Source organism: Dermacentor albipictus, chromosome 1, assembly GCF_038994185.2.
Source record: "Dermacentor albipictus isolate Rhodes 1998 colony chromosome 1, USDA_Dalb.pri_finalv2, whole genome shotgun sequence".
NCBI lineage: Eukaryota > Metazoa > Arthropoda > Arachnida > Ixodida > Ixodidae > Dermacentor > Dermacentor albipictus.
Window position 1 is genome coordinate 448,719,823 of NC_091821.1, and position 27,871 is coordinate 448,747,693.

A 27,871-nucleotide genomic window follows, 5' to 3' on the forward strand; every position below is an offset into this window, starting at 1 on the left:
ATGTTGATTTATCTGTTCTTCCCCGGTGGCCTTGCTGTTTTCTACCGCATTCAGTCTGCTATACGGTGTGCTTTTAACCGGTCCTGCGCCTGCCGGCCGAATATCCTTTGGTGTGCTTTCTAGTGCTGCTACTCTATTCTCTAATCCACCGAATCCTTGTTTAATCTCTAGATACATGTTTGTGATTTGTTGCTGTAACCCGTCGAACATTCCTTTAAATGTTCCCATAACCTCGCTGATTCCAAATATGCTCTTTTCTTCAACCGTTTCTTGCGCCATACTTTTGTGTGATGGCGCTTTCCCGTTCGCTTGTGTGGGAACGGGCGTTGGAGCTTTACTAGGCGTCGATGTCGTACTGGCGGAGGCTGTGTGATCATTCTTTTTTTTTTTGTTGCTGAAGCTTCGCGTTTTCTGCCCTAAGCTGCTTGATCTCATCTTTAAGCGTTGCAGTATCTGGGGTAATCTGTTCTAACATGTTTCTAATATGTCATTTCTTGTTCTAGGGCGGACCACTTAACTTTAGACGATTGAGTAGCAGTGCCGGAGACCACGCCTGCCCAGCTCACCTGTGTTTTGCTCCTGTACCCTCCTCGATTCGTTCTCGAACCGGACCTCGACCTTGATCTCGTCCACGATCTGGTCCTGGACCTGGACGTGGAGCGTTCGCGACCTGCTTCCCTGGCAGTCTCGGGAAGGAACCCGAGCGGTCTCTTCCATAGTTTTTTCTGCTTGTTTCTTCTTTGTCGTTTGCGGGCTGCTTGCTCGCTACATTCTTATGGTTATTGTCGTTGCTCCCTCTGGTTCCTTTGTAGTTGTGGTAGTAGTACTCTTCCTCTCCGGCCTCTTCTTCTTCCCTACTCCGTCGCTCCCAGCGGTGTCTCCTGACCAGGTACGGTATCTTGTATCTTGCCATGCACTTCTTGTCTCCCGTGAGGTGGTCTTTGCCGCACACTTGGCACTCCGCGTCCCAGTTGTGATCCTGCTGTGGATTCTTGCACCCACAACCCCGGCAAATATTGTCTTCAGGGTTGGGGCACACGTAAGCCCTGTGCCCTGTTCTTCCATACTCATGGTATATGTCGATGTGTTTTTATACAAGGAGCATTGGATAAGCATCGATCGACACCTCACATATCTTGGGCCGTGAAAAACCTTCAAATAAAACGATCACCTTGTCTGTGTTACCCATTCTCTTGGCGTGCAAGACTCCAGGATTGCGTGGCGTGACCAGACTGGTCACTATGTCCTCCGGACTCTCCTCCTGGGATATTCCTCTGATGAGACCATTGGATGTGTTATAAGGAGCTGCTCTGTAAGCACTTGCTTCGAATTCTTGTTCTCCAAGGCGGAGCTTGTAGACAGCCCCACATTTCCTGGCCCGTTCCTCGGAAGACGTGCTGAGCACCACTATATTTTGCTTGCTGTTTGCGCATGTGCTGTCTTCCTCCGCTGTCTCACGGCCGACCCCGGCAGCGTTGCGCAGGCAGCAGTAAATGAGATCCTGCTTGTAGTCCGATACCTTAAGTCCGCCGCGTGGACGCACGGTAACTCTGTAGTCTTCTTTTGGCAGGTTAGGCAGCCTACTTACTTTGATGATTTGTCGCACCTTGCGTTCGTTCTTCCATTTATTTCTATTTGTTGCTTCCCAGACGGAAGTTCTTCCCTACTGCTCTGTTCCGCCAATCTGGCCCCACCGCTACATCGCTTCTTTGTGCCTCTTCTAACTTCACGCCAACCTGATTCTTTTCCGAACTCCTCTGGTTGCATTTCTTCGCCTTCCACGCTCACGACTTCCATCATGGAGCAGGGCCTGGTATCTCCGTCGGCGCGCTAGGCCGAGCTCTCTCAGCCAAGGTTGTGGCGGAGGCGTTCGAGGCGTCGAGGCGTTCGCGTTAGGCGTAGATCTGCCGCCACGCGTAGAGAGAGGAAAGAACGATTGACGGCCAAAACACGGGCTTACCCGCTAGAGAATGATATCCTTGGGGTCTTTGGCACTTGTTCTTTCGATTATCAATGGATTCCTCCTCAAAATACGATTTTCCGCCGAGAATCATAAGAATATGCGGAGCTGACGCGACGTGCATCCGCACTCCATGCCTTCTCTAATTAGAGGAAAAAAGGATTTATGTGGCCATGGGGAAGCACATGCTTTCTGTGCATCAAAGCTGCAACAATCGAACATGTTTTCATTGATTGTAATAATGCCATATTCTTTTGGGATATATTATAGAGAACTTTAAAGAAAGACGTACCCCTGAATCCACATTGCATTCGTTGTTTACCTCCTGAACGCGATTTTGAACAGATGGACGTAATCTTTTTACTTGGGCTGCACACGCAGCCTGGCGTAGTCTGCTAACATATAGACACTGATGTTGAAGGTCGATCTGTGTATGAATATTTTGTGGTAATAGTTGTGAAAGTACGTGACGCATCGCAAGTCGACATCACGGCATGAAAGTAAACAACCTTATACGCCTGGTAACCACGCACGCTCTGAGCAGGATCACCTATGTCGCCCGGTACCTTAGCCTCAATACAACTGACCAGCTCAAACTCAATACCATAGTCAAAAGGGCCTATAAACAAACCCTACATCTTCCCACCTCCACCTCTAAGGAGGAACTGAACTTCCTCGGCATTCGCAACACCATAGACGAGCTTATTGAAGCGCAGCGTACTAGCCAATACGAACTACTCGCCAATTCCACCACCGGCAGGCACATTCTAGGCACCCTAGGCATAACCTACACAACCCAATTTGTACCAAAATACCCATCCCTCCAAACATTCGCTCTCAGCTAGTTATCCCGCCCATACCTAGCAATATGCACCCTGAACACAATACGGAGTGACGTGCCGAAATAGCTAAACAACTACAAAAGTGCTGCGACCAAGCCGCTGGCGTAGCCTACGTGGACACAGCGGATTACACCAACCAAAACGCCATGGTGGTCGTCGCAGTCGCGCGCTTGCAGTACCGCCTTGCCGCGGCCGCATCAATACCCACCAAGCAAACCGAAGAATGAGAAGAAACGGCCATCGCTTTGGCCTACGCGGTTACCTAGTGCACACTGCATAATCAGTAATTCAAAAACGGTAATTACACAATTCACAATTACACAACAGGACTGATAACGTCCCAAGCGCAAAAGATATTCTCTGGCACTCCTCCCTCAAGGCGACGCTGCGTCCAGATCATCTGGGCCCCTGGTCACTCGGGTCTCGCTGGAAGTGAAGTCACCCACAATGCCGCCCGAGCTCTTGCACAGCGGGTGCATCCTCCTCCTCCTGAGTCTTCCGATCTTGCCCAGCCTTCTGTTCTGCATCGCGGTCACGCGCGGGACCGAATGGTCACGTTCAGAGAAATCCTCCTCCACTGCCGCAGAGAGCGGCGGCTACGCTACTCCCAGCACACGAAACACTGAATAAATCTCAATCCACCCTTTGGCGATTACCTCAGACGTGAACTTTCCCGAACCCTCTGCTATACAACCGCATTTATCCCGATGCCTACTCCCCACTCTGCATACCGTGCGAGGACCGCGCTGACCTCGATCACATTATCCGGCAGAGCCCCAAAGCCTCACACACCAACACCTACCGCACTAACACTACACGCATCATAACTACGGCCGAGCAGTGGGAGACTTTGCTGCTCAGCTTGGACCCAGAGGAGCAGCTCTGGGCCGTCCGGATGGCCGAAAACGCCGCCAGAAAGCAAGGACTGGCCGCCGTCTGAGGAAGGGGGGGGGGATTGGGGGTTAGTCTGCCGACCCGCGCCACCCCTGGACCCCATCAAGGCCATAATAAAGTTTTATCTTTCTCTCTTGAGGGCTGGAGCGGCCATAACGGGATCCAGGTCAAGAGAATCAAGTTGAGGCGAGATGTCAAAAAAGAAAAAAAAAACTCAATAAAGCGTATCATTCTAACCTAAGGCTTAATTAAGAGGAAGCTTTAGCTGGGGTGCTCCTATCTAAATAGATGCAAAAGCAGAATTCTTTTTTCTCGGCAACCCATGCACCAAATCTGACAGAGGTTGTTATATTTAAAAGAAAAACTTAAGATCTAGTGAATGATGGTTTCGGATTTTTTATTTAGGTCATCAATTTTTCATTAAAAATCGGCAAACATAAAAAAAATTTCAGAAAACGAAACTACCAAGTTCGCAACTCTGTAATTCAGCAACAAAAAAATGATAATACAATCACGTGAATTGCATCTAATAGCACATCTAAAGCGGACAAAATTTATGTTATACATTAAATTCAAAAAGTTCAGTAATATGGAAATACAGCTTTTCCAGAACCCTTGTAATTAACGTAACAAATTCACGTAAGATATAAAATGACATAAGGACTTGTACGCTTTCAATGGTCTAAGGGATGCCGTTTACAGAACCGCGCTATCTGTTCTTTATGCAGAGATATGAATTTGTAAACTTCGTGCTTCTACTTTTTTTCAAACTTTCGAATTTTTGAAAATTCTTGTTACAAAATTCAGGACCTAACTCGAAATTATGCTTCCAACAGTCACTAGAAGTTAACTTTGTCTCTCAAATGGAATATATTTCATCAATATCGTTTCAGAGGTTATCTCAGAAAAAGGTTTTTGCGTTTTACATGTGTTTGAATAGGCCGCGTCGGAGTTGGGCTCGAGCTAAAGCTTCCTCTTAAGTGTGTGTCCTGAAAGTATCGAAGCAGGCTATATGAAAATCTGCGTTAGGCCATACATGCCAAACGCCCCGAGATGCTTGAAATGTCAAAGGTTGATGACCGACGTTGGAATCCTGCGGCAGACATCCGTTATCCTTGCCTTGAGCTCATATGACGTCGTCGTGTGGATCATGTAAACACGATATTTCACATAACCTCAAAGAAAGAAATCGAGTGGGGAGAGGTCAGGTGACCTAGCCGGCCAATTCACAGGCCAGTGCCTACCAATCTATTGTGCGTGAAAAGTCGCACTGTTGCGTACTCCAGGGTAGCGTACCATACTGCTGCCGAGAAGTAGTGGCGCCTGCCTATCGAAGCTCGAGCGACATTACTTATTGGGTAGCGTGGCGTTGTCGGCGGGCTTCAGGCATCCGGTAGACCATGGCGGCCGAGCAAGGGCGAGATGATTTGCTTGTGCGAAACTTGCACGGTTTATTCAAAGGTAGTTGAAAGAAAATAAGAAAAGCATGGGATATATAACAGTACATTTCGGAGCCCCTTAAATAGGCTCTCTACAAGTGTGGGCGGGCTCTTGCTTCCGTCGATGACACGTGACAGGCACAGAGAGAGGGCCCCTCCTCCTGCATTACCGAGCAAGGAAAGGAGAAGTCAACCCTTATTTCGACGAATCCTGGTAGAAGGCCCTTTGTGCGCAAGGTGCCTGACGTTAACCCTCGCAGGAGAAGTCAACCCTCCTTTCGACGAATCCTGGTAGAAGGCCCTTTGTGCGCAAGGTGTCTGACGTTAACCCTCGCAGGAGAAGTCAACCCTCCTTTCGTCGTTTCCTGGTAGAAGGCCCTTTGTGCGCAAGGTGCCTGACGTTAACCATCGCAGGAGAAGTCAACCCTCATTTCGACGAATCCTGGTAGAAGGTTGGGCGAAATTCCTGTCGCCACGTGATGTCAGACGCCAACCCTAACAGCACCCAGGCAGTTTCGTGCTCAACTGCTGCTGTGTGCTGGCGACCCACCCTGCTGATACCACAGAAGTAAAAGACTTGACAGCGGGGCTTCGCTGAGAAACTCATCCATCACTGCTTCAAGTATTTAGTCCGCATAACGCAATCCAGTCAGTGTGTGATCGAAGAAGATGGGACCGATTATAGCACCGGCGTAATTTCCGCACCCCACATTGAATGACCACTGGTACTGTGCCGAGTGCGATTTACCCAGTGTGGATTGGAGTCACTCAAATGTGTGCATTACGGAAGTTTACCTGTCCGTTTGTGCGAAAATTGGCTTCATCTGTGCACATGATGTTGCTCAAAAAGTCCGGTAACTCGTCGGCTTTTTTGAGGAATCAATTCAAGAAATCAAGACGATTCTGCAGGTCCCTGTGTTCCAAGATTCTTGCTCGTTAAGGTGGCACGTGTGAAAGGCCGGGTGATTTAGAATGCTCCGAACTGATGACATGGAAATTGGTACCTGGGCGGCCGCGTTCCGCACGCTAGCATGAGGGTTTGAGGACATAAATGCTAGAACATCCGGGCGTAGGCTAGGACTGAAAGATGGAATCCTCCGCCACTGTTTATGGAAGCTGCCGGTGTGTCTCAGGTTTTCATAATTTCTCATGATACTCGATGCATATAGTCTAACGCCATACCCACATGACTGATATATAATTCCGGCCTTCCTCTTGTTGCCATTTGCAGCTTCCAAGGCAAGGATCATGTTTCCCTTCTGCTCATTAGAAAGGACATGGCGACTGGGACAGAACAAAAAGCACCTTTAAGCCTTTGCACGGACGTTGTCAATTCGCTTTTGTGGTGATAGGTTTGGTGCCAAAAAATACAGAAAAGAAACCATCCGTACACTTTATCTACGCTAAGAAACCAGCTTGTTTCCAACACCAAACGCGACGTTTTCCTTCGGCCGGCGCTCGCACGATCAGGCTCGATCACAATGTTTTTCTTTATTCTCTTTATTTGGTTCTGAATAACTTGGAGAGAGCCTGTTCGATGGCGTTGTTTTATGTGCGGGTGGCAGCGCAGTCACGCGGTATTTTCACATTTCGTGGGGTTTATTTATATGTCGGAAAAACTTAGTACGCAATTAGTACGTCGTTGCGAAACACCGCAGTTGGATGTCCCTTGGCTGTGCCTGCAAATGCCTCATTGACACTTTGATAATTAACAGAGTACGTCTCGAGTTAGATATTTACTACAATTATACCTAAATAACTCTCAGTTTTAAAAAACATTACTGGTGGCTACTGCAATGTTCTGGACACAATAAGCACTAGGTTTTCTTCGAGTAACTCAATTTCTCTCTCTTTTTTTTAAATATTGGTGCATCATAGTAAATGGGGACACCCTGTATATATTTATGGCCTCCGCATGCAAGTGCTAGTTATTTGGCTACCCTCTTGCAAAAATATAATGAAATTTGTCCTGTGTATATATTAAATATATTGTGTATGTGCATAGTGTTTACAGTGTAAATTTAAAACAATGTTGATGTGAGAAAATACAGACATGGCCCCCGCCGCTGGTGCTTCTAATGCGCTTATCCTTCGGCTGTCAGGATTTGCAGAAATAAGGCGATAGTATGCATTAAAAGTCCTCCACGTCCAAGCTAAGAATTATGCAATAAGGTATTAGCCCCAATAAAATTTTAGGCGAAAAGGCAGAGGCAAGGCAAAAGAAACCTCAAATGATGTGGATGACAAAACTCTGGTTATGACATTTAGGAGTGTGTAGGGGGGGAGGGGGGACGTAGCCTTCGGCATCGCCGGAAATAGGCGCTCTGCCCTCTCCCCTTCCCCCTCCGGAAATCACCGCAGGGGGCTCTTGCCCCGGAGCGCCCCCCCCTCCCGTAGTCAGCGCCTACGTATATTGTATGTATGTATGTATGTATGTATGTATGTATGTATGTATGTATGTATGTATGTATGTATGTATGTATGTATGTATGTATGTATGTATGTGCAGAGAAATTTGCTGGGGTATTTGGGAATGATGCAAAGAAAATTGCCGCAAATAGGGAATTTTCGTGCTTAGGAATGGTAATTCTGCTGCAAGGTACGGAACATCACTGCCTTAATGCGTTCCTCACTTCCGAGCGGACACACACGGCATCGATACACTGCTCGTAGACACCCTGGTACGCAAAATCAGCTTGACTCGGGGAGGAATCCTTCGCATTAAAAGAATATCGCGTTGGCAAGGGCGTGGGCACAACGCACGGAGCAGGTAGAAGTATACTAACTCTAAGGCTAGCAGACGTGCGGGGCGGGTTCCAAGGTCAATTCAAATAGGCCGCGAAGCTCCGGACGAAAAGCAATTCAGAACAAATTGCCACCGACATCAGCAAGGATGGTTATGGGAGCAGCAATAGAAGCGCGACTACGTTTGGAGAGAACAAACATTGAAAAAGAAAAAAAAGCGTTTTTTTTTATTAAAGCGAGCCACAGTTAGGTTCATTCAACCAAAATAATATTCCTTATCAATTTTATATGTGCGTCACGAGTGAAGAAAAGTCAACTCTATTTTATTTTATTAGTATCAGTAAATACATTTTTCAGGGCCCATCGTAAGGCCGCTATCGCTTGCAAATCCATGCAGCTCTTGAAGTAGGCAGAAAGGCGCGCTCGAAAAGTACACCTGTTATTACACCTGTTGCACCTGTTAGAACAATTTTGACTATCTAGAATCCTACAACACACGCACAAAGTACCGTGCATTAGCTACCTTGCATTATCGCATCGCGAAGACGAATCTGTGAACTCTTGCACAGAAAAGAAAATAGCCATTGCACCATCGTGGCAGGTACGTCTTAGGTTGTGTGTCAATCACACTTCACAAATAATTGCAATCTAGCAGTACTAACTTAAGAAGCAGGAACACGGAGTTTAAAAAATGGCTGTGGCTTAGGTAAGGTTAAGCCCAGGATGCGAAGCATACTAGCCTTTATTTTAGTTGTTGAACCACTGTTTAGCCTGGTGAACTGCTGTTGCTTGGCTATATTTGGTTCGGCTAGACGAAGAAACAACTCATGCATTACTTCTTCGCCTTCAAGAGTGGAACGCGACAGCGTTCCCGTCGACCCGCCAAGGGGTGTAAGACAATGGGCTACAGGGCAGCGACTACGCGCCCCGCATTGGACGCGGTGAGCGTCGAGCAAAGCAGCGTTCGGCGCGGCAACGAAATGTGCGCCTGAGCAAGAGACGCACGCCTTAGAAACAGCGCGTTTCTAAGGCAACACCGCATTCACTAGAGGCGCTTTTGTACCGCTTTGAAGCGTTGTACTCGTGGCTCAGTGGTAGCGTCTCCGTCCCACACTCCGGAGACCCTGGTTCGATTCCCACCCAGCCCGTCTTGCAAGAGTTGAGCCAAAGCCACTTCTCCTCTGTCGTGACGTCACGGTGTCACGTGATTTCATGGTCACCGCCGCGCCTGAGGAGCTGGGTTGAGCCCTCGTAATATGCTTCGCATAAAAAGGAAGTTTGAGAACAAATTTGGAACCGCAGAACGAGCGATGAAATGAAAAAATGTTAGCGATATCGTTAAGAGACAGGAAGAGAGCGGAGTCGGTCTGGGTGTAAACTGGGGTAGCCGATATTCTGGTTGATATTAGGACGTAAAAATGGTCCTTGGCAAGCCATGTAATGCGTATGGCAGATAACTGGTGGACCATTAGAGTTACAGAACGGGTACCAACAGAAGGCAAGCGCAGTCGAGGAGGGCGGAAAATTGGGTGCACGGATGAAGTTAGGGAATTTGCAATCGCAACTTCGGATAACCTAGCGCAAGACAGGGGCAATTGGAGATCGTTGGTAGAGGCCTTCATCCTGCTGTGCACATAATGAATAGGCCACTTATCACGGCACTTTACAATCTGACCTGGACATCCTGTGCCACCGTAAGAAAAAAAAATCCGGCAGAACCCATCTCGCGATGACGTCGACATCGTATTGCTGAAGGCACTTTTATTTATAAAAAGTAGTGGTCATTTGAGTTTTCCACTGCTTCGGCTGTTTGGCTCATTTTCAATGAAGCTAAAGATAGCGCCAACTTTGGTTATGTGATTAATGGCGAGCTCAAACACGTCTGTCATTGATTTGTTGCAGCATGAAAATTGTTCGATGCGCGCAAGCAGTGTGAAGGCGGCGTAGTGTCACATGGTGCGTGCGCTCAGTACAAATGGCTCCTCCCATGCAATACTCGCTACACAGAGCGCAATGAGACAAACACTGACTGAGATGTAAGTTTAGAAGAGCATAAGTGAACGTGCCAAATGCTCATGCAATTACATACATTACAACCGTAGAGTGGTCCGGTAAAAATTAACTGATGATTCCGATACTCCATAATGCGAAATTTCATGGCTGCTCTATACGTGTTTTGATATATTGGCTGGCGCGGACAATCTGTCTCGTGCAGCAAGTTGCTAACTGAGCGAAGTGTCGCGTTACTGCCTCGCTAATTACTCGTTACTGCCTCGTTACTGCCTCGCGTGGGTGACGCGTAGCCGCGATTCCCAGCAGCCTCCGCAGACAGACCTCCGCTCACGCAGTGCTTTGTTACCGTACAGACAACGCGCGCTACTCTGGCACCTTCTCGTAGCCATCGGGGCCCCAGAGCTGGTCTTGCGCTGCGCTACGCTTTTCTTTCCGCAATCCCGCCTTACCCTCCTCCTTCACTTTCCTCCTCGCTCTCTAATTCGCTATCGCCGTCTTTCAAATCCTCTGCTGCGCTCCGCGTTCGCTTTCATCCGTCGGTGCGTTTGGTTACGAGGTACTAGGCCGATGCTCGCCGCAGGAACGGGCGCCTAAGAGCTGCGTCCTAAAAGCTTGTGAGCCTTACTTGTTCAACGCGAAGAAAAATCCTGCACGTAGATAGATTAAAACAAAACGAAAAGGACATGTCAAGTAAAACAATGTCGTATTGCCCCACATCTCGCGTGAAACTATGAGAGTCTTTTAAACCTTGTCCAGTTCATGCCACTCAAAGACGTTTACTCAAGGAAAGTCTCTGATAAGTGAGGTATTGTTTTACGCAAACGTCTGGACGGCTCGTTCTGCTATCGATGTTCATAAAATAGTGCACAGAGTAACTCGCGTCACAAGCTGCAAAGCATGTGATTGAGTGAAAATCTAAGAAACGAAGAGTTCCTGAAGGCAGATCCACAACCCCGTACGATATGCTGTGCTACTAAGTCGCTGTTGCTTATTTAAATATCGCCATTTTATTGCAACGAATATATATATATATATATATATATATATATATATATATATATATATATATATATATATATATATATATATATATATATATATATATATATATATATACTTTTAGTTCACTTAAGGCCTCGTTACCTTTTTATTCTCATGTGTCATTTTTATAGCCCGGTTTAGAATTCGGCCTTCTTAACGCAAAATAAAGGTGTAGCGGATACTATAACGAATGTCCACAGATTTAAGAAGCGTTTTCCATTTATTTTTGCGTTTATATTTTTTACGTCAGTAAACGTGTCAGGATTGTGATCACGTGCGACAGAAAACAAAAGTATCAGCATTTAGCCAATGAACTTCCACGGAAGCATTGTTCTAGGTGAATGTCTGACCCTCAGTGAGAGATTATTAGTGCGAATTAAATAGCCCTGACGTCATATAACATGCAGAAAGTTTATGATACATTCGATTTGCCGTGAATACCTGGTCATTACCGTACTCCGCGTTATATTTAAAACAAATGAACCACAAAACGACCCTTCACTTTGGCTAGCGTCATCTTTTCTATCACAAAGGCGCATGAGCAACTATTTCTAGTTTCTGTTATTGGAAAGTGAAGTGAAAGACCTTCAGACCTGCTAAGGCTTTTAGGCACCCTGCAATTAATTGCGCCGCTAAATGAACAAGAACCAATGGCCTTTTTACCTTGGCGCCCTGATGTTGTGTTGAGAGAGAGCGATTCATGCGACAAAACCCACCAGCTTTTATTTTTCGTTCTGGCAAGGCAGAGCGGACACCATCGACTACTGCTTCTTTCGTAATTACATTTTGCTAAGTTACACGCGCATATAAGCTGTACGTGCCCATTATATTGCGGCTTTCTGTTCCCTTACATTTGTTAACGAACATTTCCTACGGTAGCAGTAATGGGTCGTGCTGCAAGGGGTCTCAAGTGCAAGTGTGAAGCAACTCACAAGACGCGCGTGTAGTCTGGCTTCGCGGCAGCCGAGTCACATAAGGCATGTTAGTGTAGCGGTGCCACGCGCTGAGACACTCGGAGTCAACTGCTTGGTTAGCCACCATACGATATCAGTCTTCACCGCTTTTTGAGATTTTTTTCATTGCCTAGTTGAAAACTACCGAGCTGTAGCAATGAGATTGAAAGAAAGTAGAATTTCCACGACCTGAATTTAAGGTACTCGAAATTTAAGGACCTAAATATTCCTGGCATCTGTTTCCCACAGGTCTGTGAGTTGGCATCATTTAATAACAATTACTGAACCTTCGCCTACAGATAAAGTTTAGAGAGGTAAAAATAAAGAACCTGTAAACTAGGCCTCACAGTTAACAAGGTCTCAGTTTCAGAAATTTGTGCGCGCAGGAAGTCAAGAGGTTAAGCAAGTGGTCGAAATGCAGCCAAGGGATCATGTATGGAGAGTCCGCAATGAATGGAATTTATATATCCGTGGCGTCTCTCTTATCTAAATTCACTTGTTTTCGCCATAAAGGCCCGGACGCATTGGATATAAAATTTGGAGCTCGTGAAACCATGCATTACGACGCGTATCGTTGAAAGTTAATCCTTGAGATTGTTCATTGATGAGAGTTCAATGGCGCTATCAAAGAATGGTTTGCAATACTGATTCGTAGTTAAGAAGGCCAGTGCTAGTAATAACATGCGAGTATGCGAGTTCAAAATACTCTGAGTTAACATACGCACCACTGATCGCTTTGGTGTGGCAGGCGACAAGAGCGAAAAGTAAAATCGCCCTCTTCATGGCTGTTTTCTTGAGTGCAGAGTTCCCTTTCTTTCGCGTCTACGGCTGAATGTCGAAGCATCGGAGCCCACTGTAGCAGGCCATTTCTACATCCACTTTCTTTTAGCCACAGCAAGCAGCAAGAAAAAAAAAGAAAACTGGAATGGCGTGTCATGTTTTGATACGGTCAACTCAGATTGTTAACCGTCTTACCTTTATTCCAACTTAGAAGCGACAAGTTTTTTTAAAGGTTGGAAACAGAAGCAACCCTATAGTCAGGAAGCGACGTCATAAGCATATGGTAAATGAATGGACTTATAAGTTTGCTTTTGTGCTTTCAGCCGTTTTTTCAAGTGTTTTGTGTCACCCTTTCAAGTATTATGCGTAGTCGAAAAAAAAAATGAAAGCCGGACTTTTAGCTCTCTCCTTGAACAATGGAATACGATGTGAAGCATCGAATCTTTTGACAGATTGCACTGTTGCTAGAGGGAAAAAATAAGAAATGTGCGATGCTGACGTATTTTCCGCGTAGCAACCAGGTATTTCCGTGGCTGAATAGATCAGAATTCAACGCGTGAGTCCTTTAGGACATATATATTTGTTTGCAGATGCACCACGCATGATGTTGCCGTTGTATCATGCTATGCGTTCCATATTGTGCAACAGTTTTTCTTAGTAAGCCCCTTCCCCTCGTAGAAAAAAAGAAGGACGTTGGCGTGGAACAGATAGCACTAATAGAAACGAGAATAGTCTGACATTGCAGGGAGTACCATAACCCCGAAGCTACTCAGAATGTGTTCTTTTATATTGCATCAGCCTGCACCAAGGAATGCTTGATTCAAATGTCGCCTTTAGGTTACACCGTCGAGCGAAGAAGCATATATACATCCGCATGGCTTCGTGAAGTGGATAACGTGTCGCCCGATCCTCCAAAGAATATCCCTTCCATTTCAACATGCATTGCTCTGATTTTCTATGGCGGATAAGCGGGCTTCCTTTAGAACGCAGGTACCGACTTAACGGCTTACAAAAGACTCCACCAGTCATGAAGGTAAGGGCCGCCCTCGACGTCTTCAGAACGCCTTCTTAGCCTACTGCTAGCCGATTTACCGTGTGTGCATCAGGCAATGCATTATATATGATCACAGCGATGCTAACCTAAGAAATATTTACTATATGCGGAAGACCGATTGCTCTGCGTCTGTGGATAGCAGAGCTCTGTGGTGCAAAAAGCTTCGAGGAAGGAACATGCTCACTTTGTCTATGAGGCACTTTGGAGAATTTGCTTTCATGTTAATGGTTAATATAGCCAATGAAACAATTACCAGTGCAAGCAAAATTTACTTGCGACTAAGCTACGGCGTTGCATGGCTAACTGCGCCGACTCAAACGACCCTCGCGTAAACATTGTACAAGATCATGTGCCCTTGGCAACAAATCCGTCATTGTGTTTGCTGCACACTGTGTGGCCACAGGAGGACCTGCAGTTTATCGGTTCAGTTTTTCCTATGACTGCAGAGTGAGTGCGAAGCTCCACACGGTCTGTGCCTTTCAATTTTTGCAATAGTTCGAAAATGGGTAACCTCCACACGTTTCTTGATCTGAGTTTTGAACTGATCGTGTGTGTCTTCTTGCCTCCCGTCTTATTTGGGCTAAAACGCTCAGATGAAAATGACACACCAAGTCTGCATTGCTATTTTGGTCTCCACACGTTCCACCCGAAATCCATTAGTGGCAGAGAATATGCGCGATTTAAGAGGAAGCCACGCTCGTCGATGCAGCTAATATAGGACCAAGGCGTCACATCTCCAAAACAAACGACCAAAACACTGCACTTAGCACGTGTGGGTAGAGCACGACTAGTGCGCCACGTGTATCTGTTTACAACTGAAAGACGTCCAAATAGTGTAGGCAAGCCATGCACATTAACGGGCCCATGGTGGAGCTCGCCTACACTTATTTTATTTATTTTTTGCGAGGGGGACAGTGTTCATTATTACGAACGGATAACATTGCCGTCGCTGCTGCGTTGTCAGTTGCGGGAGGAGGAAATACGGGTTCAGTTTCTCCGAAAAGAACGCCAAATTACGCAAATTTCATGGTAGTGGATACCTAAGCTTTCCTGCCACTGAATGAGCAATACTTTCACGGTTTGCGAGCTGCCAGGCAGTACTTCGCTTCTCGAACGGGGCGTCAATAATGACAAGTGTCTCCACCGTGGCTGCGCTTACGTAACAATCAAACTTCAACGATTTTTCCGCAGTTAGAATACTAATGGGTGGTTCATTGGTGAGCCATGGTATTCTTAACTCATTTACTGCGGCAGTAGCAGGATGTCACAACGGACACCGCCATAATTTTTGCAGGATCTATGCAACATTGTCTTCGTCCACTATAGTAGTGTCTACAACAGCCTCCGAAATAGAGGCACAGATGCTTCCACTCTCGCAATCAGCGTCACACGCAAAACGCTGCAGCCATTGCCAAGCAGTATCACGCCAAGGTTCACGACAGCGCTGATATGATTGAGTTGCGGTGATATTTCAGTAGTTAATGCTCCGGCGTGCATTTACAGAAACGCTCTCATGCCCGTCTTGATCGCACATATGGTATTTAGTACTCATCATCAGTGCTATTCGAGATGAAGCGTTATTATAAAAAAAATTGTAATCGGCAGCATGCTACAATCCTGTAACGCGTGAAGGCGAAAGCCTGCTGCACACATGGTAAAGCCTTAAGTTATCCGATCGAAGGAGTCATTTCTTGCAATGCATAAGCAGCTGGACTGTGAACTAAACGTATTGCGCTGTAGTGCGCTTTGTTCAAGCACACATGCTAGAACTCAATGTATTATCAAAGGTTCGTTCTTTCTTTCTGACCGTCTTTCTCTTTCCTTATTTTAACTTTTTTCTTTCGTTCTCGCTTTCTTGCTTTCTTTCCTTCCTCCATTCTTTCTGTTTTTCATTTTTCTTTCATATTCAACCATTGCATTACTGCTTGCTTACGGGGGCATGAGCCTATCTAGATAACAATGTTATTTTTTTTTCTGATTTGAGCTATTACTGATGATGAGATTTTTTGAACCACTTCACTAGATGCCGCTTTTATCGGGTATGGGCCATTGTAACGAGCTACTTAAGGCTTTCGCCTTAAGAAACAACGAATTTCTGTGATGTGATGCGGGAAATATTTCTTCTCAGATGGTTGTATGGCTAATATCCGCCTGCGAGCATCACTGTCCAGTGGGCTATATGCCGCAGTCTTGCATCATTTACCAGTACTCCTCTCGCTGAACACTAGTAGAAACATGAGCTTATCTATGCAGGACGTCAGCACACGAGTTGATGTACAGTCACGTACAATATGACCTGCAACACCGGTGCCTGTGGTCGAAGGGGCTCCAAGACGTACAGCTGCCCAGACACAGGGCATGTTCCATACCTAAACACAGCTTCAATTAGTGATGTTTATTAAACCGCTATTTCGCATGTCAGAGCCGCGGCGAAGCTCTGGAGCGCCTTCGATAACGAACAAGGGGGTTGCAAGTCATATTGCACGGGTCTGTACCGTCTTTTCTCAGAATGTATTTGCAGCTGTTATTCTGGCCACTTCGTAGCGCAAGAGCGAAGCTACGGATGAATTAGTCGACTCTCAGACACCGACTGAAATCACCAAAAATGTGGATTTATTAACGTGAATGGCGGTGATTAACGCAGGGTACACAACAACGTGACAGTCATGGCCTACGCTCAAAATCACAAGCAAGACCGATCGGGAACGCACAGCCGCTGTTCAAGGCTAACCAGGTAGCGGCCCAACGAGCAGGAGAATTGCATGGGAAAAGGCTCTAGGTCAAACTCGCAGCGGGCTTGTGAAGTCTCTGTCGCGGTGAAGAAGCGCACAGCGGTTCAGATTGTTCCGAGCTCAGGGGCGACAGAGGGCTTTGTGGGCGGTCACAGGAAGGCTACCGGGGCGCCTCCTGACGCCATGTGCTTGTGACTCGACTCTAGTAGGGGCAAGCAGGTCCGCTCGAAAACGTAGTTCTGATTGCGCTAGTCACTTGCGCTATGTTCGCGCCGGTACGGCGGTTGCCAGAAATCCAGCTTGACAAATGTGCCAGCTGTGGATGACGCACGGTAAAGTCCCTCGATCACAAGGCTTTTTTGCAAGGCTCACAAGGCTTTTTTTTTTCACAAGCAAAGTTTAAATTATCTGCTTGACATTATTTCGTGTGAGGGCCGGCAAAAGTTATTTTCGAGAACATAATCACGATCTCCTCTAATGGACTCCTAATGAAGACTTAGCTATGCCATCGTTATCAGAACAAAGCTGCTGTTACCCGTGGAGCTGGCTTTGAGATCAATGAACTTCTGCTGTGGTCGTGCGTTGACCTATACGGGAGACGCGGTGGTTGGCCCCCGGGGTAGGCGACTCACACTCGTGAGACCAACATGTGCGGAAGTTCAAGTCACTGTAACTTGTCAGAAAGATCTGCTAGGTTTGTTATTGCTTGGGCTGCATGTTACACAGGACGCAGTTCAGGCCGCGGTCACGCACCTTTAGAGGAAAGTTAATGCGGACTCCATCTAATCCGCCACGTTCACATAAACGCTCCACGGACCAAAGCAAAAATTAGGCATGATAATAAATGACTTAGCAGTCTCACACGTCTGCCATGCAGTACGTGATCGACACAGAGGTAGAGGCTGCAATTTGTAGAGCATTCCTTATGGCGTATAACAACATACAGTTGTTTATTAAATGCGACAATATAGGAACTTTGGATACTGATGAACCCGCTATCCTGATATAGCTAACACTTAAATATATGAACGACTACACGAGCAAGCAGAAAAACAAGAACACACTCAAAAGCTTTCACAGTCGCACAGAGTGAAACTGCCTATACATGCACCTGATAAATATAAAAAGGTCTTGATAAAAGCTGCAAACATATGCATCCGTACCACAGAATCATTGTACGACCTGTGACACACACAATTGCTGTGCTGATGATTTAATTAGTCACTTAAAATCGGAGCGTGCAAGAAGTCCGTGGTGCGATATAGGCACATGAACGCACACAAAATGTCAAATAGCACGAGAAATTTATAACGGCCTTGTTTGGAGGCATAATTTATGCCACCTAATCGCACTATTCACAAGGAACTAATGAGACCACTGTCCACAAAAAAAATCACGCGAGGCTTTTACAGCTTCTCTTTGTCGTGAAGACAGCAGCCGGGACCAAGACATTTTCTTACAGAAAAGGCACGTCTATCTAAGGCGTGCTATTCTATTCACACTATTCACACTTCCTCATCTAAGATGAGGAAGTGTCTCTTTATGTTCGTCAAATTGTGGGAAAGTGACGAGAATATTTTCTACAGAGGCTTTCAGGGTGACGCGGTGTAGACAGTCTGAAGAGAGTCTTTTCCACATGCGACATTAAAAAAAAGTGGCATTAGGTCTTTTATTTAAAAATCAGCTGCATAACGAGCTCAGTGAGGAATGTTTGTCGTAGCGCACATCAAAGACTTTTACTTGAGAGGGTTCAAAGCATATCTACAACGGGCTAGCTATACTTCAAGAGAAGCCTAGACGTTTAAAACATGGTGTTTCATGGACGCTGTATTGCGCCATTAATGGGAAAGTAGTATACTTGACCTGCGGAAAATAACACAATATGTGTCTCATCCTGACAAAAAAAAATATGAATATTTGATTTCTGAACTATGCTAGGTTAGAGCACAGGGTGGGAGATTCGTTGAATTCTTTGCCGTCGCTGCAGCATTCGCTCCTAAGGGAGGCGTGCAGGGTTGTCACTTACATCACTGAAGCATAAAATGAAATTTACCAAAGACAAGCTCACTCATGTAGATGCCGTAAGGCGTCATGAAATTCTTGTCTTGCTTTAGCGCAACTCAGTTTGAATATGAAGGAACCGGCACAGGTGACAGCACGAGCGCTGAGTTGCGCTAAAGCAAGACAAGAATATGATGCACCAACTTGCCCATTGAGCAATACTTGTCAACGTCATTACATATTTACGAGACCGAACTTACACGTCCCAGCATTGATAAACGAGTGACAGGAGCATGTATGGTGGCGCACGCTGCCTGAAGCAACGTCAATACAAGACAATGGCAAGTGCATGTCGTCTGCACTGAGGCGGCTAAAAAAAAATATGCCTATTTTCCTGCAGCGAAGCGGAGGCATCATCTCTCACTGCACGGAGTGTTTCGCCGTCTTTTTGTCGTCGCGGTGACCGAGGGTGCCACCGTCACATCGCACTGAAGTCGCCAGCTGCCTTTGTATGACTACAAGGAGCCAGCTATGACCATAATATAGTGAGCTAGCTAGCTCACTATAGTATTACCACAGGCCTGGCCTTTATCCCTCCACATGGAGACCGGATCTCGAGAATGCGCCGCTGAGATAGCAGCCCAAATTTGCTGGCGAGGTGAAATAAACGTAGCGAAGTTCTACCGCACGTTCTGTGAAGAAGGCAAGTGGGTTAGAAACGGCTACTCGATGGGCCTGAAACGGGCAGACCTAGGCAAACCAGGAGCCACCATATCGACACTTGCACTTGTGTAGCTTTTTTGGGTGACCGCTTTTCAGCGGATAACGAATGTTAACCGTTATAGCTCAGTGCAGGACGCGCCTGCATGTATAGGAAGTTTCTTGAATGTTATCAATGGTTCTATCCGTTGTGTGTTGTCACCCAAGCGTGTGTAATCTGATTGTTTTAGCGAGGCGAATTGTTTAGTACATTACACGCGGGCACCAGCGATTGCTCCTGAACCATCCATGACTCATGTACAAAGCGACGTGCTTGACCTGCTGATCAGATTTCACGATCGCCGAGTTTGTTCGCCGCTATCACTGTGCTTTGAGTGTAATTTGCTTCTGTGGACACAAGTTCGCCCAATAAAAAGTTAGTTTCGTCATTCACAGTTATGCCGCTGCATTATTCACTGTCACTACTACGTGACAATATCAAGCGATTAGATATTTTCCGTTGCATCCGCTGCCAGAGACGAAAAACCAGTAAAAGAAAAGAGTAAAATAAATAATAATAAAAAATAACACTTCTTCACCTTTCCGTCATGGTTTCCCCTAGCAACACAGATCGGTATAGGTACTGAGAAAGCATGTACATAAGACAGCTCTTCCAGTCTCACAACTATTAAGCAAGCTTTCCCATTTCCATGTGGCTATTTGCTGGCCACAGGTTGCTTAGTGGTCGGTGGACTCAAAATTGGTCGTTCATTCAACGCGAATTGTCGTGTTTCCCGCTGAAGTGATACGCCATGCGCACTGACGTTCCTTAGAATTCGTGTGTGCCATTGTCTTTCGCACATTGCACCAAACTCATTGTTGCGAACATAGCTCTCTCCAGACGCTACAATGTCAGAGGCGACAAGCGCTTCAGTATTTCGGTCACACATGCGGTCACTCGATTCTGTTCCACTGACAAACGGCTTTGAAACGTGCTTCATAAGACTATACTTTCATTGATTTTTTTCAGGATATCCCCAAAGGCTTTAATTACGAGGGTATCACATGGGCGGGGGGGGGGGGGGGGGGCACACGCATTGGCATTAGTCACAGATTGTACTTATATATCGTACTAAAACTCACAAAGAGAAAAAAAGTAAACCACAAAGTAATAATGGAGTGATAACATGCGTAATTTACATGAAGAATCATAAATGTTGCAGAGGAAACATGAGTACATATTAGAACATAAGTCAACTGCAATGAAATGCAAACAGTAACAGGCATCACAGGAGAGAATGAAGAAAAAAGAAACGCTGTAAAGGGCCAAAATGACAATAATAATAAGATTAGGTGACAAGTTGTGAGCGGATAAGAACTTGAAACTTAGTTAAGTCGGGGATCGTGGCAATATTTGATGGTAAAGTGTTTCATTCAGTTATTATGCGCGCTAAAAATGTGGATGTTTAATGGGATGACTAGCAGTTTATGCGTTTGACCTTATATCGATGGTCACGACGTGTAAAGATAACGGGCGGTGGCTGATAGAAGTTATCATGAAGTGACTAATTGTGATAAAGCTCATGGAAAAGTATAGTCGGGAGATTTTACGGCGAATTATTAGGTTGTCCTACTCAGCTTTATTATTTAATGAGGTTCATTCTTTAATGAGGTAATGAGATAACCACGTTACAACAGCGCCTGTTGTAAGGTGAATAATCTGAAAAAAAATTGCGCAGCACGGTTTTGCAATGCTTCAGTGCAACTGTTGATATAACTTTGTTCGCGATCTCAAATGGCAGATGCGTATTCTATTTCCGGACGGATTACTGCGGTGTACGCTAGTTGTTTAATATGCATTCGTGCTTCTTTAAGGTTATGTTTAAGAAGTCCGAGAGTACGCTTTGTGGAAGCAAGGGTAAGCTTAATATTATTGCTCCACAATATCTTTGACTGAACATTGATACCGAGGTACTTGTAAGTTATGTTGAGCGTTGTGTTGAACATTGTTATGAATAGAGTAGGCGGCTGGAATTCGTGGGCTGTTGGTGAAAGACATGAGTTTAGTTTTGTAAATATTTAATGGCATTAACCAATTACAACACCATGTACATATCACCTTTAGGTCAGTTTGTAGTAAGTGGATATCAGTGTTACTTGTTACACATTGATAAAGCACACAATTATCTGCAAATAGGCTGATTTTTGACCTCACGCAACCGCGTAAACCACTAAGATAGATTAGAAAGAGTAAACGTCCAAGTACGCTACCTTGTGGAACTCCAGACGTAACATCAGCATAACAAGAGTTAGAATTGTTAACTGATGTAAACTGAATTCTAGATGGGAGAGAATGGGTGATCCATGCAATACATAAAGGTGAATGTTAAGTTGATAAAGCTTAAGTAATAACCTGTGGGGTAGAACTCGATCAAACGGCTTAGAAAAATCTAAAAGCATTGCGTCAACTTGATGCCCAGTGTTTATTAGTGCGTGTATGTCGTATATAAATCCGGCAAGTCGGGTGTCGCGTGAGTAGCCCTTGCGACAACCGTGCTGATGCTTGAAAATAATGTTATGGTCTTCAAGGAAGTTTAAGACTTAACAGTATATGATATGTTTCAGCAATTTACAAATAGTGTGAGCTAAGGAAATGGGACGATAATTAAGCGGACAATCACGACAACTTGATTTGATAATGGGTATCATTTTAGCTATGCGTCAGTCATTAGAAATGCATCCAGTTAATAGTTACTGGGAAAATAGAGTGGTCAACATGGAACAAATATTGTGCGATATATTCTTTAAAATTTGTTCTTGAAGCCTAGATGATCGGCACTAGGTAGCGTTTTAAGGTTGGTTAGTAGAGATGAAATGGTAACGCCGGAAGAAGTAAAGAAAGTCTTGGGAGCTATGCAAAGGGGGAAGGCAGCTGGGGAGGATCAGGTAACAGCAGATTTGTTGAAGGATAGTGGGCAGATTGTTCTAGAGAAACTGGCCACCCTGTATACGCAATGCCTCATGACCTCGAGCGTACCGGAATCTTGGAAGAACGCTAGCATAATCCCTATCCATAAGAAAGGGGACGCCAAAGACTTGAAAAATTATAGACCGATCAGCTTCCTATCAGTTGCCTACAAACTATTTACTAAGATAATCGCAAATAGAATCAGGAACACCTTAGACTTCTGTCAAGCAAAGGACCAGGCAGGATTATGTAAAGGCTACTCAACAATAGACCATATTCACCCTATCAATCAGGTGATAGAGAAATGTGCGGAATATAACCAACCCTTATACAGTAAAAGCTCGTTAATTCGAACTGCAAGGGGAAGCCGCTTCAGTTCGAATTAACGAAGTTCGAACTAACGAAAGTGAAGGAGGGCAACAGTACACTGCGATTTGGAAGCAGTAGGGCATGTCAGAAATTTGGCGTGTCAGAAAGTGATGGCGTGTGCCGCGGGCACACGCCATCTTCAAGTTGAAGCTCTGGGTCCGACTGTGCCACACCACCGATGTCCACCGAAACGAACGTTAGCCGAGGCTTAACACCATCACAATGAATCGCGACGGCTGATACCTCCTAAGCTGAAAACAGAGGTGCACAACCGATGAAGACTGCCGAGACAAAGACGCTGAACATGTGAAGGTGGCGAAGGCCCTGATTCGTTGGTTCTTGATTGCAAGCGCAGCTGCGACGTACTTGATTCGCTGTGTTTTGGAGCTTGCCGTGCCATCTCCGCACAACATTAGCAGCTGTACAAGATTTGCAGAGCCTCCGAGATTCGCAACGGGCTAGAAGTCTCCGAGGTTACGTAGAACGGAGAGGCGGCAGCCGCCGCTGCCTTCTGGCTGACCCCGCGTCGGTTAGATTTTTGTCCTATTTTGCCTTCTCTCGCCGTTCTCTCCCTTTCGGAGGCAATACAGCCTTGTGTGTAGGCAGTAGGCGCGTTTCTCTGGCCGTGTGCCAGGCGAGCGTTGTTCGAATTATCCGTGAGGGAACCTTCTCGCGTTCGAATTAACGGACTTTTTTATGCATAGACTTCTATGGAGCTTGGCCGGACCAAATCGTGCAGTTCGAATTATCCATAAATTCGAATTATTGAAGTTCGAATTAACGAGTTTTCACTGTATATAGCTTTCATTGATTACGAGAAAGCGTTTGATTCTGTCGACACCTCAGCAGTCATTGATTCTGTCGACACCTCAGCAGTCATGGAGGCATTGCGGAATCAGGGTGTAGAGGAGCCGTGTGTAAAAATACTGAAAGATATCTATAGCGGCTTCATAGCCACCGTAGTCCTCCATAAAGAAAGCGACAAAATCCCAATAAAGAAAGGCGTCAGGTAGGGAGATACGATCTCTCCGATACTGTTCACAGCGTGTTTACAGGAGGTATTCAGAGACCTGGATTGGGAAGAATTGGGGATAAAAGTTAATGGAGAATACCTGAGTAACTTCTGATTCGCTGATGATATTGCCTTGCTTTGTAACTCAGGGGACCAATTTCAATGCATGCTCACTGACCTGGAGAGGCAAAGCAGAAGAGTGGGTCTAAAATTAATCTGCAGAAAACTAAAGTAATGTTTAACAATCTCGGAAGAGAACAGCAATTTGCAATAGGTAGCGAGGCACTAGAAGTGGTAAGGGAATACATCTACTTAGGGCAGGTAGTGACGGCGGATCCGGATCATGAGACGGGAATAATAAGAATGGGCTGGGGTGCGTTCGGCAGGCATTCTAAGATCATGAACAGCAGGTTGCCATTATGCCTCAAGAGAAAATTGTATAATGGCTGTGTCTTAGCAGTACTCACCTACGGGGCAGAAACCTGGAGGCTTACGAAAAGGGTTCTACTGAAATTGAGGACGACGCAAGGAGCTATGGAAAGAAGAATGATGGGTGTAACGTTAAGGGATAAGAAATGAGCAGATTGGGTGAGGGAACAAACACGAGTTAATGACATCTTAGTTGAAATCAAGAAAAAGAAATGGGCATGGGCAGGACATGTAATGAGGGTTACGGACTGGATTCCAAGGGAAGGGATGCGTAGCAGGGGGCGGCAGAAAGTTAGGTGGGCGGATGAGATTAAGAAGTTTGCAGGGACGACATGGCCGCAATTAGTACATGACCGGGGTTGTTGGAGAAGCATGGGAGAGGCCTTTGCCCTGCAGCGGGCGTAACCAGGCTGATGATGATGATGTAGTAGTAGTGGAGATAAAACACCAGTGTCACTGGTGACTTCCTCGTGCATAGGGATTCCCACTAATGCCCTTAATGTAAGCAATGAGTGAACGTTTCATGAGTGAAAGTTGTTACAAATGGATCATTAAGAAGTTGAGCGCGATCTGAATCGGTGATAGGAATGCCACTAGAATCAGTTAGACTGATATGGGCACGAATTCCAGGCTTCATGGTACGCCAAAACCGACGAGTACGGATGTGCTTCTTGAGCTGGATTATTCGAAGAGGTGGATATGGCACAAAAAGTAGGAATGGGCAAATAGTGAACTTCAGGTTTGAATCGAATAACCAATAGAGGAAAGTTCGATTGACTATTCAACAATGAATATTCACCAATCTCCAATAAAATATCAAAATGAAAAATTAATGAAGTACTAAAATCTCACTAAATAGCTCATTACCTGAATTCACACATTACAATTGTCGAATTAAAGCATGTAAATAGGAAAGGACATCTACATTCGGGCGAGTTTTGACACTCGCAACAGTTTCGAAATAAACGTAGTCAAACTTGCGGTAAAAAGCTGCTCTTGATCCAGTCACACATTTAACAAAACGCTTTTTTATGCAAACAAGCACAATGATAACGGGAACGCCCACGTATTATGTTGCAAAGGTTGACAATGAATATCTCGAAACTCATGGCATCGTCCGAATTTATTGCAAGTTATTGCGCCTTGAGAACTCATGGGCTACCATCCCTAAACTGCAGTATGTGCTGTAACATAATGCAGTAGATAGAAATCGGATGAATAAAGGTGTTTTTTTCTATATTTTAATAAGCATTCTGATTTCCTGAGCAATTATTGGTAACAATACAATTACGAGTATTATTGGGCAATACCAATTATTAGTAACATCCGCTGCCTTTTAGACTTTGTCTGAGAATCAAATCGAGCAAAGATGTATGTATGGATCAAGGGTAAATTCATATCCACAGGCGATTTTTTAAAAGCTTTGTTGTAACTAAAAAACACCCTTTATAAGACGGTGCCCCTTGATGCGTGCTTCCCACAGTAATGCCATGAATTTTTCGGCGCAGCAGAAGAGGACTCGCCCTTATCATTGAATGTTAACGAACTCCGGATCTGTCACAGCTAGGTGCATAGTGTCACCTTCTAAAAGCATGTCAGTCGTGAGGCACTGTCGCTTTTCAAACGACACCGAACACTCTGCGCGCGCGTTCTAGAGAGTTGTCAGCTTTCAGTAAACTTCCTACAGAATTAAGAAAGGGCGACAACTCGACAGCTCCAGCCGCTTTGCTAAAGTGCTAATTTCAACCACAAATGTTTTAACCTATAGGAGCTTAGAAAAGTTTCATATCGGGCGATGCCGCAGTAACGGTAAAGGGCTCTGAAGGAGTGAGTGAGTGAGAAAACTTGACTTCGAATCAGAACGATTCGCGTCCGGCTAGTTATTGGGCTAGGGCACCTGTCGAGGTTACGGACAAGAGTTCTTGCCTCTCGGCGGCTCCTGAACGACTGCCCAGTTCTAAAGGAAGCTTCCGTGCTTTTTTGTATGTCTTTCTGTCCGAAAGTTCAAGCAACGTGTTGACAGATGACTATTTGGGACTCGGTGATTGACGTCATGGTATTATTTTCTTGCAACTCAAGCGCATGGCTCACGTAGCACTTTTCTGCTGGTTGTCGGCTCCTCGGCGGCGTGGGCGCTTACGTAGATGCGCTTGATTAATTACCCTCTCATATTCTACGTGAAACAAGTTTGCTATTTGTCCGAATATGAGCAGACGTTTCTTGGGCCTTTTCTCTGCCAACTGTCGCAACCTTGGTGATTGACCATTTTAGATTTATTTAAATAGATACAGAAAATTCGGAAGTTGGAGAGAACCACTCTCGTGGCACGTAGTATGGTAGCAGCGACAAGTGACGCAAAATCTGCAGTAAACAGACTTTATTAGCTATTAGTATCTAACTCTTAAGTCAGATATTTCAATGGACTTCAGGTGGTCAAAACTGAGGCGCAGTTTTAAACTACGGCTTCTCTAATCGCAGGAGTAGCTTGAGCCGTATTTAACCAGTTAATGAGGTGCCGTTATTTAAGTTTCGCCCCAGGGACAACGAAGTAACACGCGTTTGGTTGTCGCATGACAAAGCAGCGACACTACCGGCAAAGCGTTCTACCTTTGTCATGCGATAAGTGTTTCATTGACTTTATCGAAGGTGCTTTATCACAGCTGAATATACGTATTCTCAAAGACCGTTTCGCAAGGAGTATTTCCAAACGACCTTTTGCGAGTGCGCTGTCATCTCGGCGTACCACTTTGTACGCGAAACGCGGCCTAGCTGCTGCTTTAGCAAATGCTTAATTACAGAGCAACGGCGAGCCGGCCTCGCTTGGCGAAGGCCCGCAGCTGCTTTGAGCTGTCTGCGCGCAGCGGCACGGCACTCAAAGCGACTTTGTGAAAGCTGGGGAGAAGCGATCGTCGTCCACATTTGTTTTCTCTCAGCGAGAGAAAACCTCGCAGCAGCTGCGCACGCGGGCGCCCTATAGAAAATAGCGGCTGTGGCAGCTGGTGCTGCTAGTCCGGCGGCGTTGTCTAGGGCCCGGCCTTTCGAACGTCTCTCAAGGCTTTCTTTCGCAATCGCCTGTGACGGCATGTGTCTGCATTCGAGCACGTAGAACTGCTTTTCGCAGCTGCAGCGATGCACGCACGCGCTATACTTAGCCGTAGTAGCCGCAACATACGCCAAGAATCTGGTGCTCACGATTTCGTATAGCACTCAACACGCGCTATATGCTAATCGGGCCCGGCACTTTTGTAGAGAGTAAGGCCACGTGGCCGGAAGCTTTTTTTTGCTTTCTCCGCGAACGCATGCGTTGTGAAGCAATACCGTTTGACCAGTCGATTTATCGATGAAGATTGTGCGTAATTCAGTTAAGTTGACTGTGTGATTAGTTGCAAGAGCAGTGGCCACGTAGCGCTTGCGTAATGTTGACATGGGACAGAAACAGAACAGTGAATTTCTTTTTGTACTGTGTCATTTTTGAGTCACCGTTAACGATTTGGAACCCGTATTCTATGTGCTTACGCGCAGCTTCTTGGAGGGGGAAGTGCTGAGGCAGAAAAAAAGGGGGATGGCCAACTTGTCACAGGAGGACACAGCAATACTCCCGCGGCTTAGCCAAAGATGAAAACAAAAATATTACAAGATAGGTCCAAAATAAGCTGTAGGTGGGTTTGATTTTTAAAGCTGCAACATAAAAAAAGAAACGACACGGAGAAAAAAATACGCAGACGGGTACACAAGCTGTGAAAATTGCTTAAGGGGAAGCTCGCGTACGCGTTCCTTAGTGGACATATGCCAATCATAGTCTCCTGCAATAATTGGTAAAGCGAACTCTGGTGCCAGAATCGTTCAGCCAGACTGAGAATGATGGGAAGTGCATTGATATGCGTGATCTTCACGTTGTGGATTCGGACTTTCATGTGTTTGTTTATTACGTTGTATCTGC

At 45.6% G+C, this 27,871-nt stretch overlaps 1 protein-coding gene across 3 annotated transcripts in view; it reads right to left on the bottom strand.

Moving 5' to 3' along the window:
* LOC135915349 (uncharacterized) overlaps positions 1 to 27,871 on the bottom strand; it is a 76,788-nt gene that overhangs the window by 37,838 nt on the left and 11,079 nt on the right. For 2 of the 3 annotated variants that reach the window (XM_065448384.2, XM_065448383.2), the window contains exon 1: positions 12,613 to 12,828. The exons of the other annotated variant lie outside the window; for it this stretch is intronic. Coding sequence is in view for 1 of the 2 variants with exons in the window: in XM_065448383.2 (XP_065304455.1) it covers positions 12,613 to 12,670 (58 nt within the window). In the remaining variant the exon portion in view is untranslated. Of the gene's footprint in view, positions 1 to 12,612; positions 12,829 to 27,871 lie in introns of those variants that run through there. 3 annotated transcript variants of the gene reach the window in all.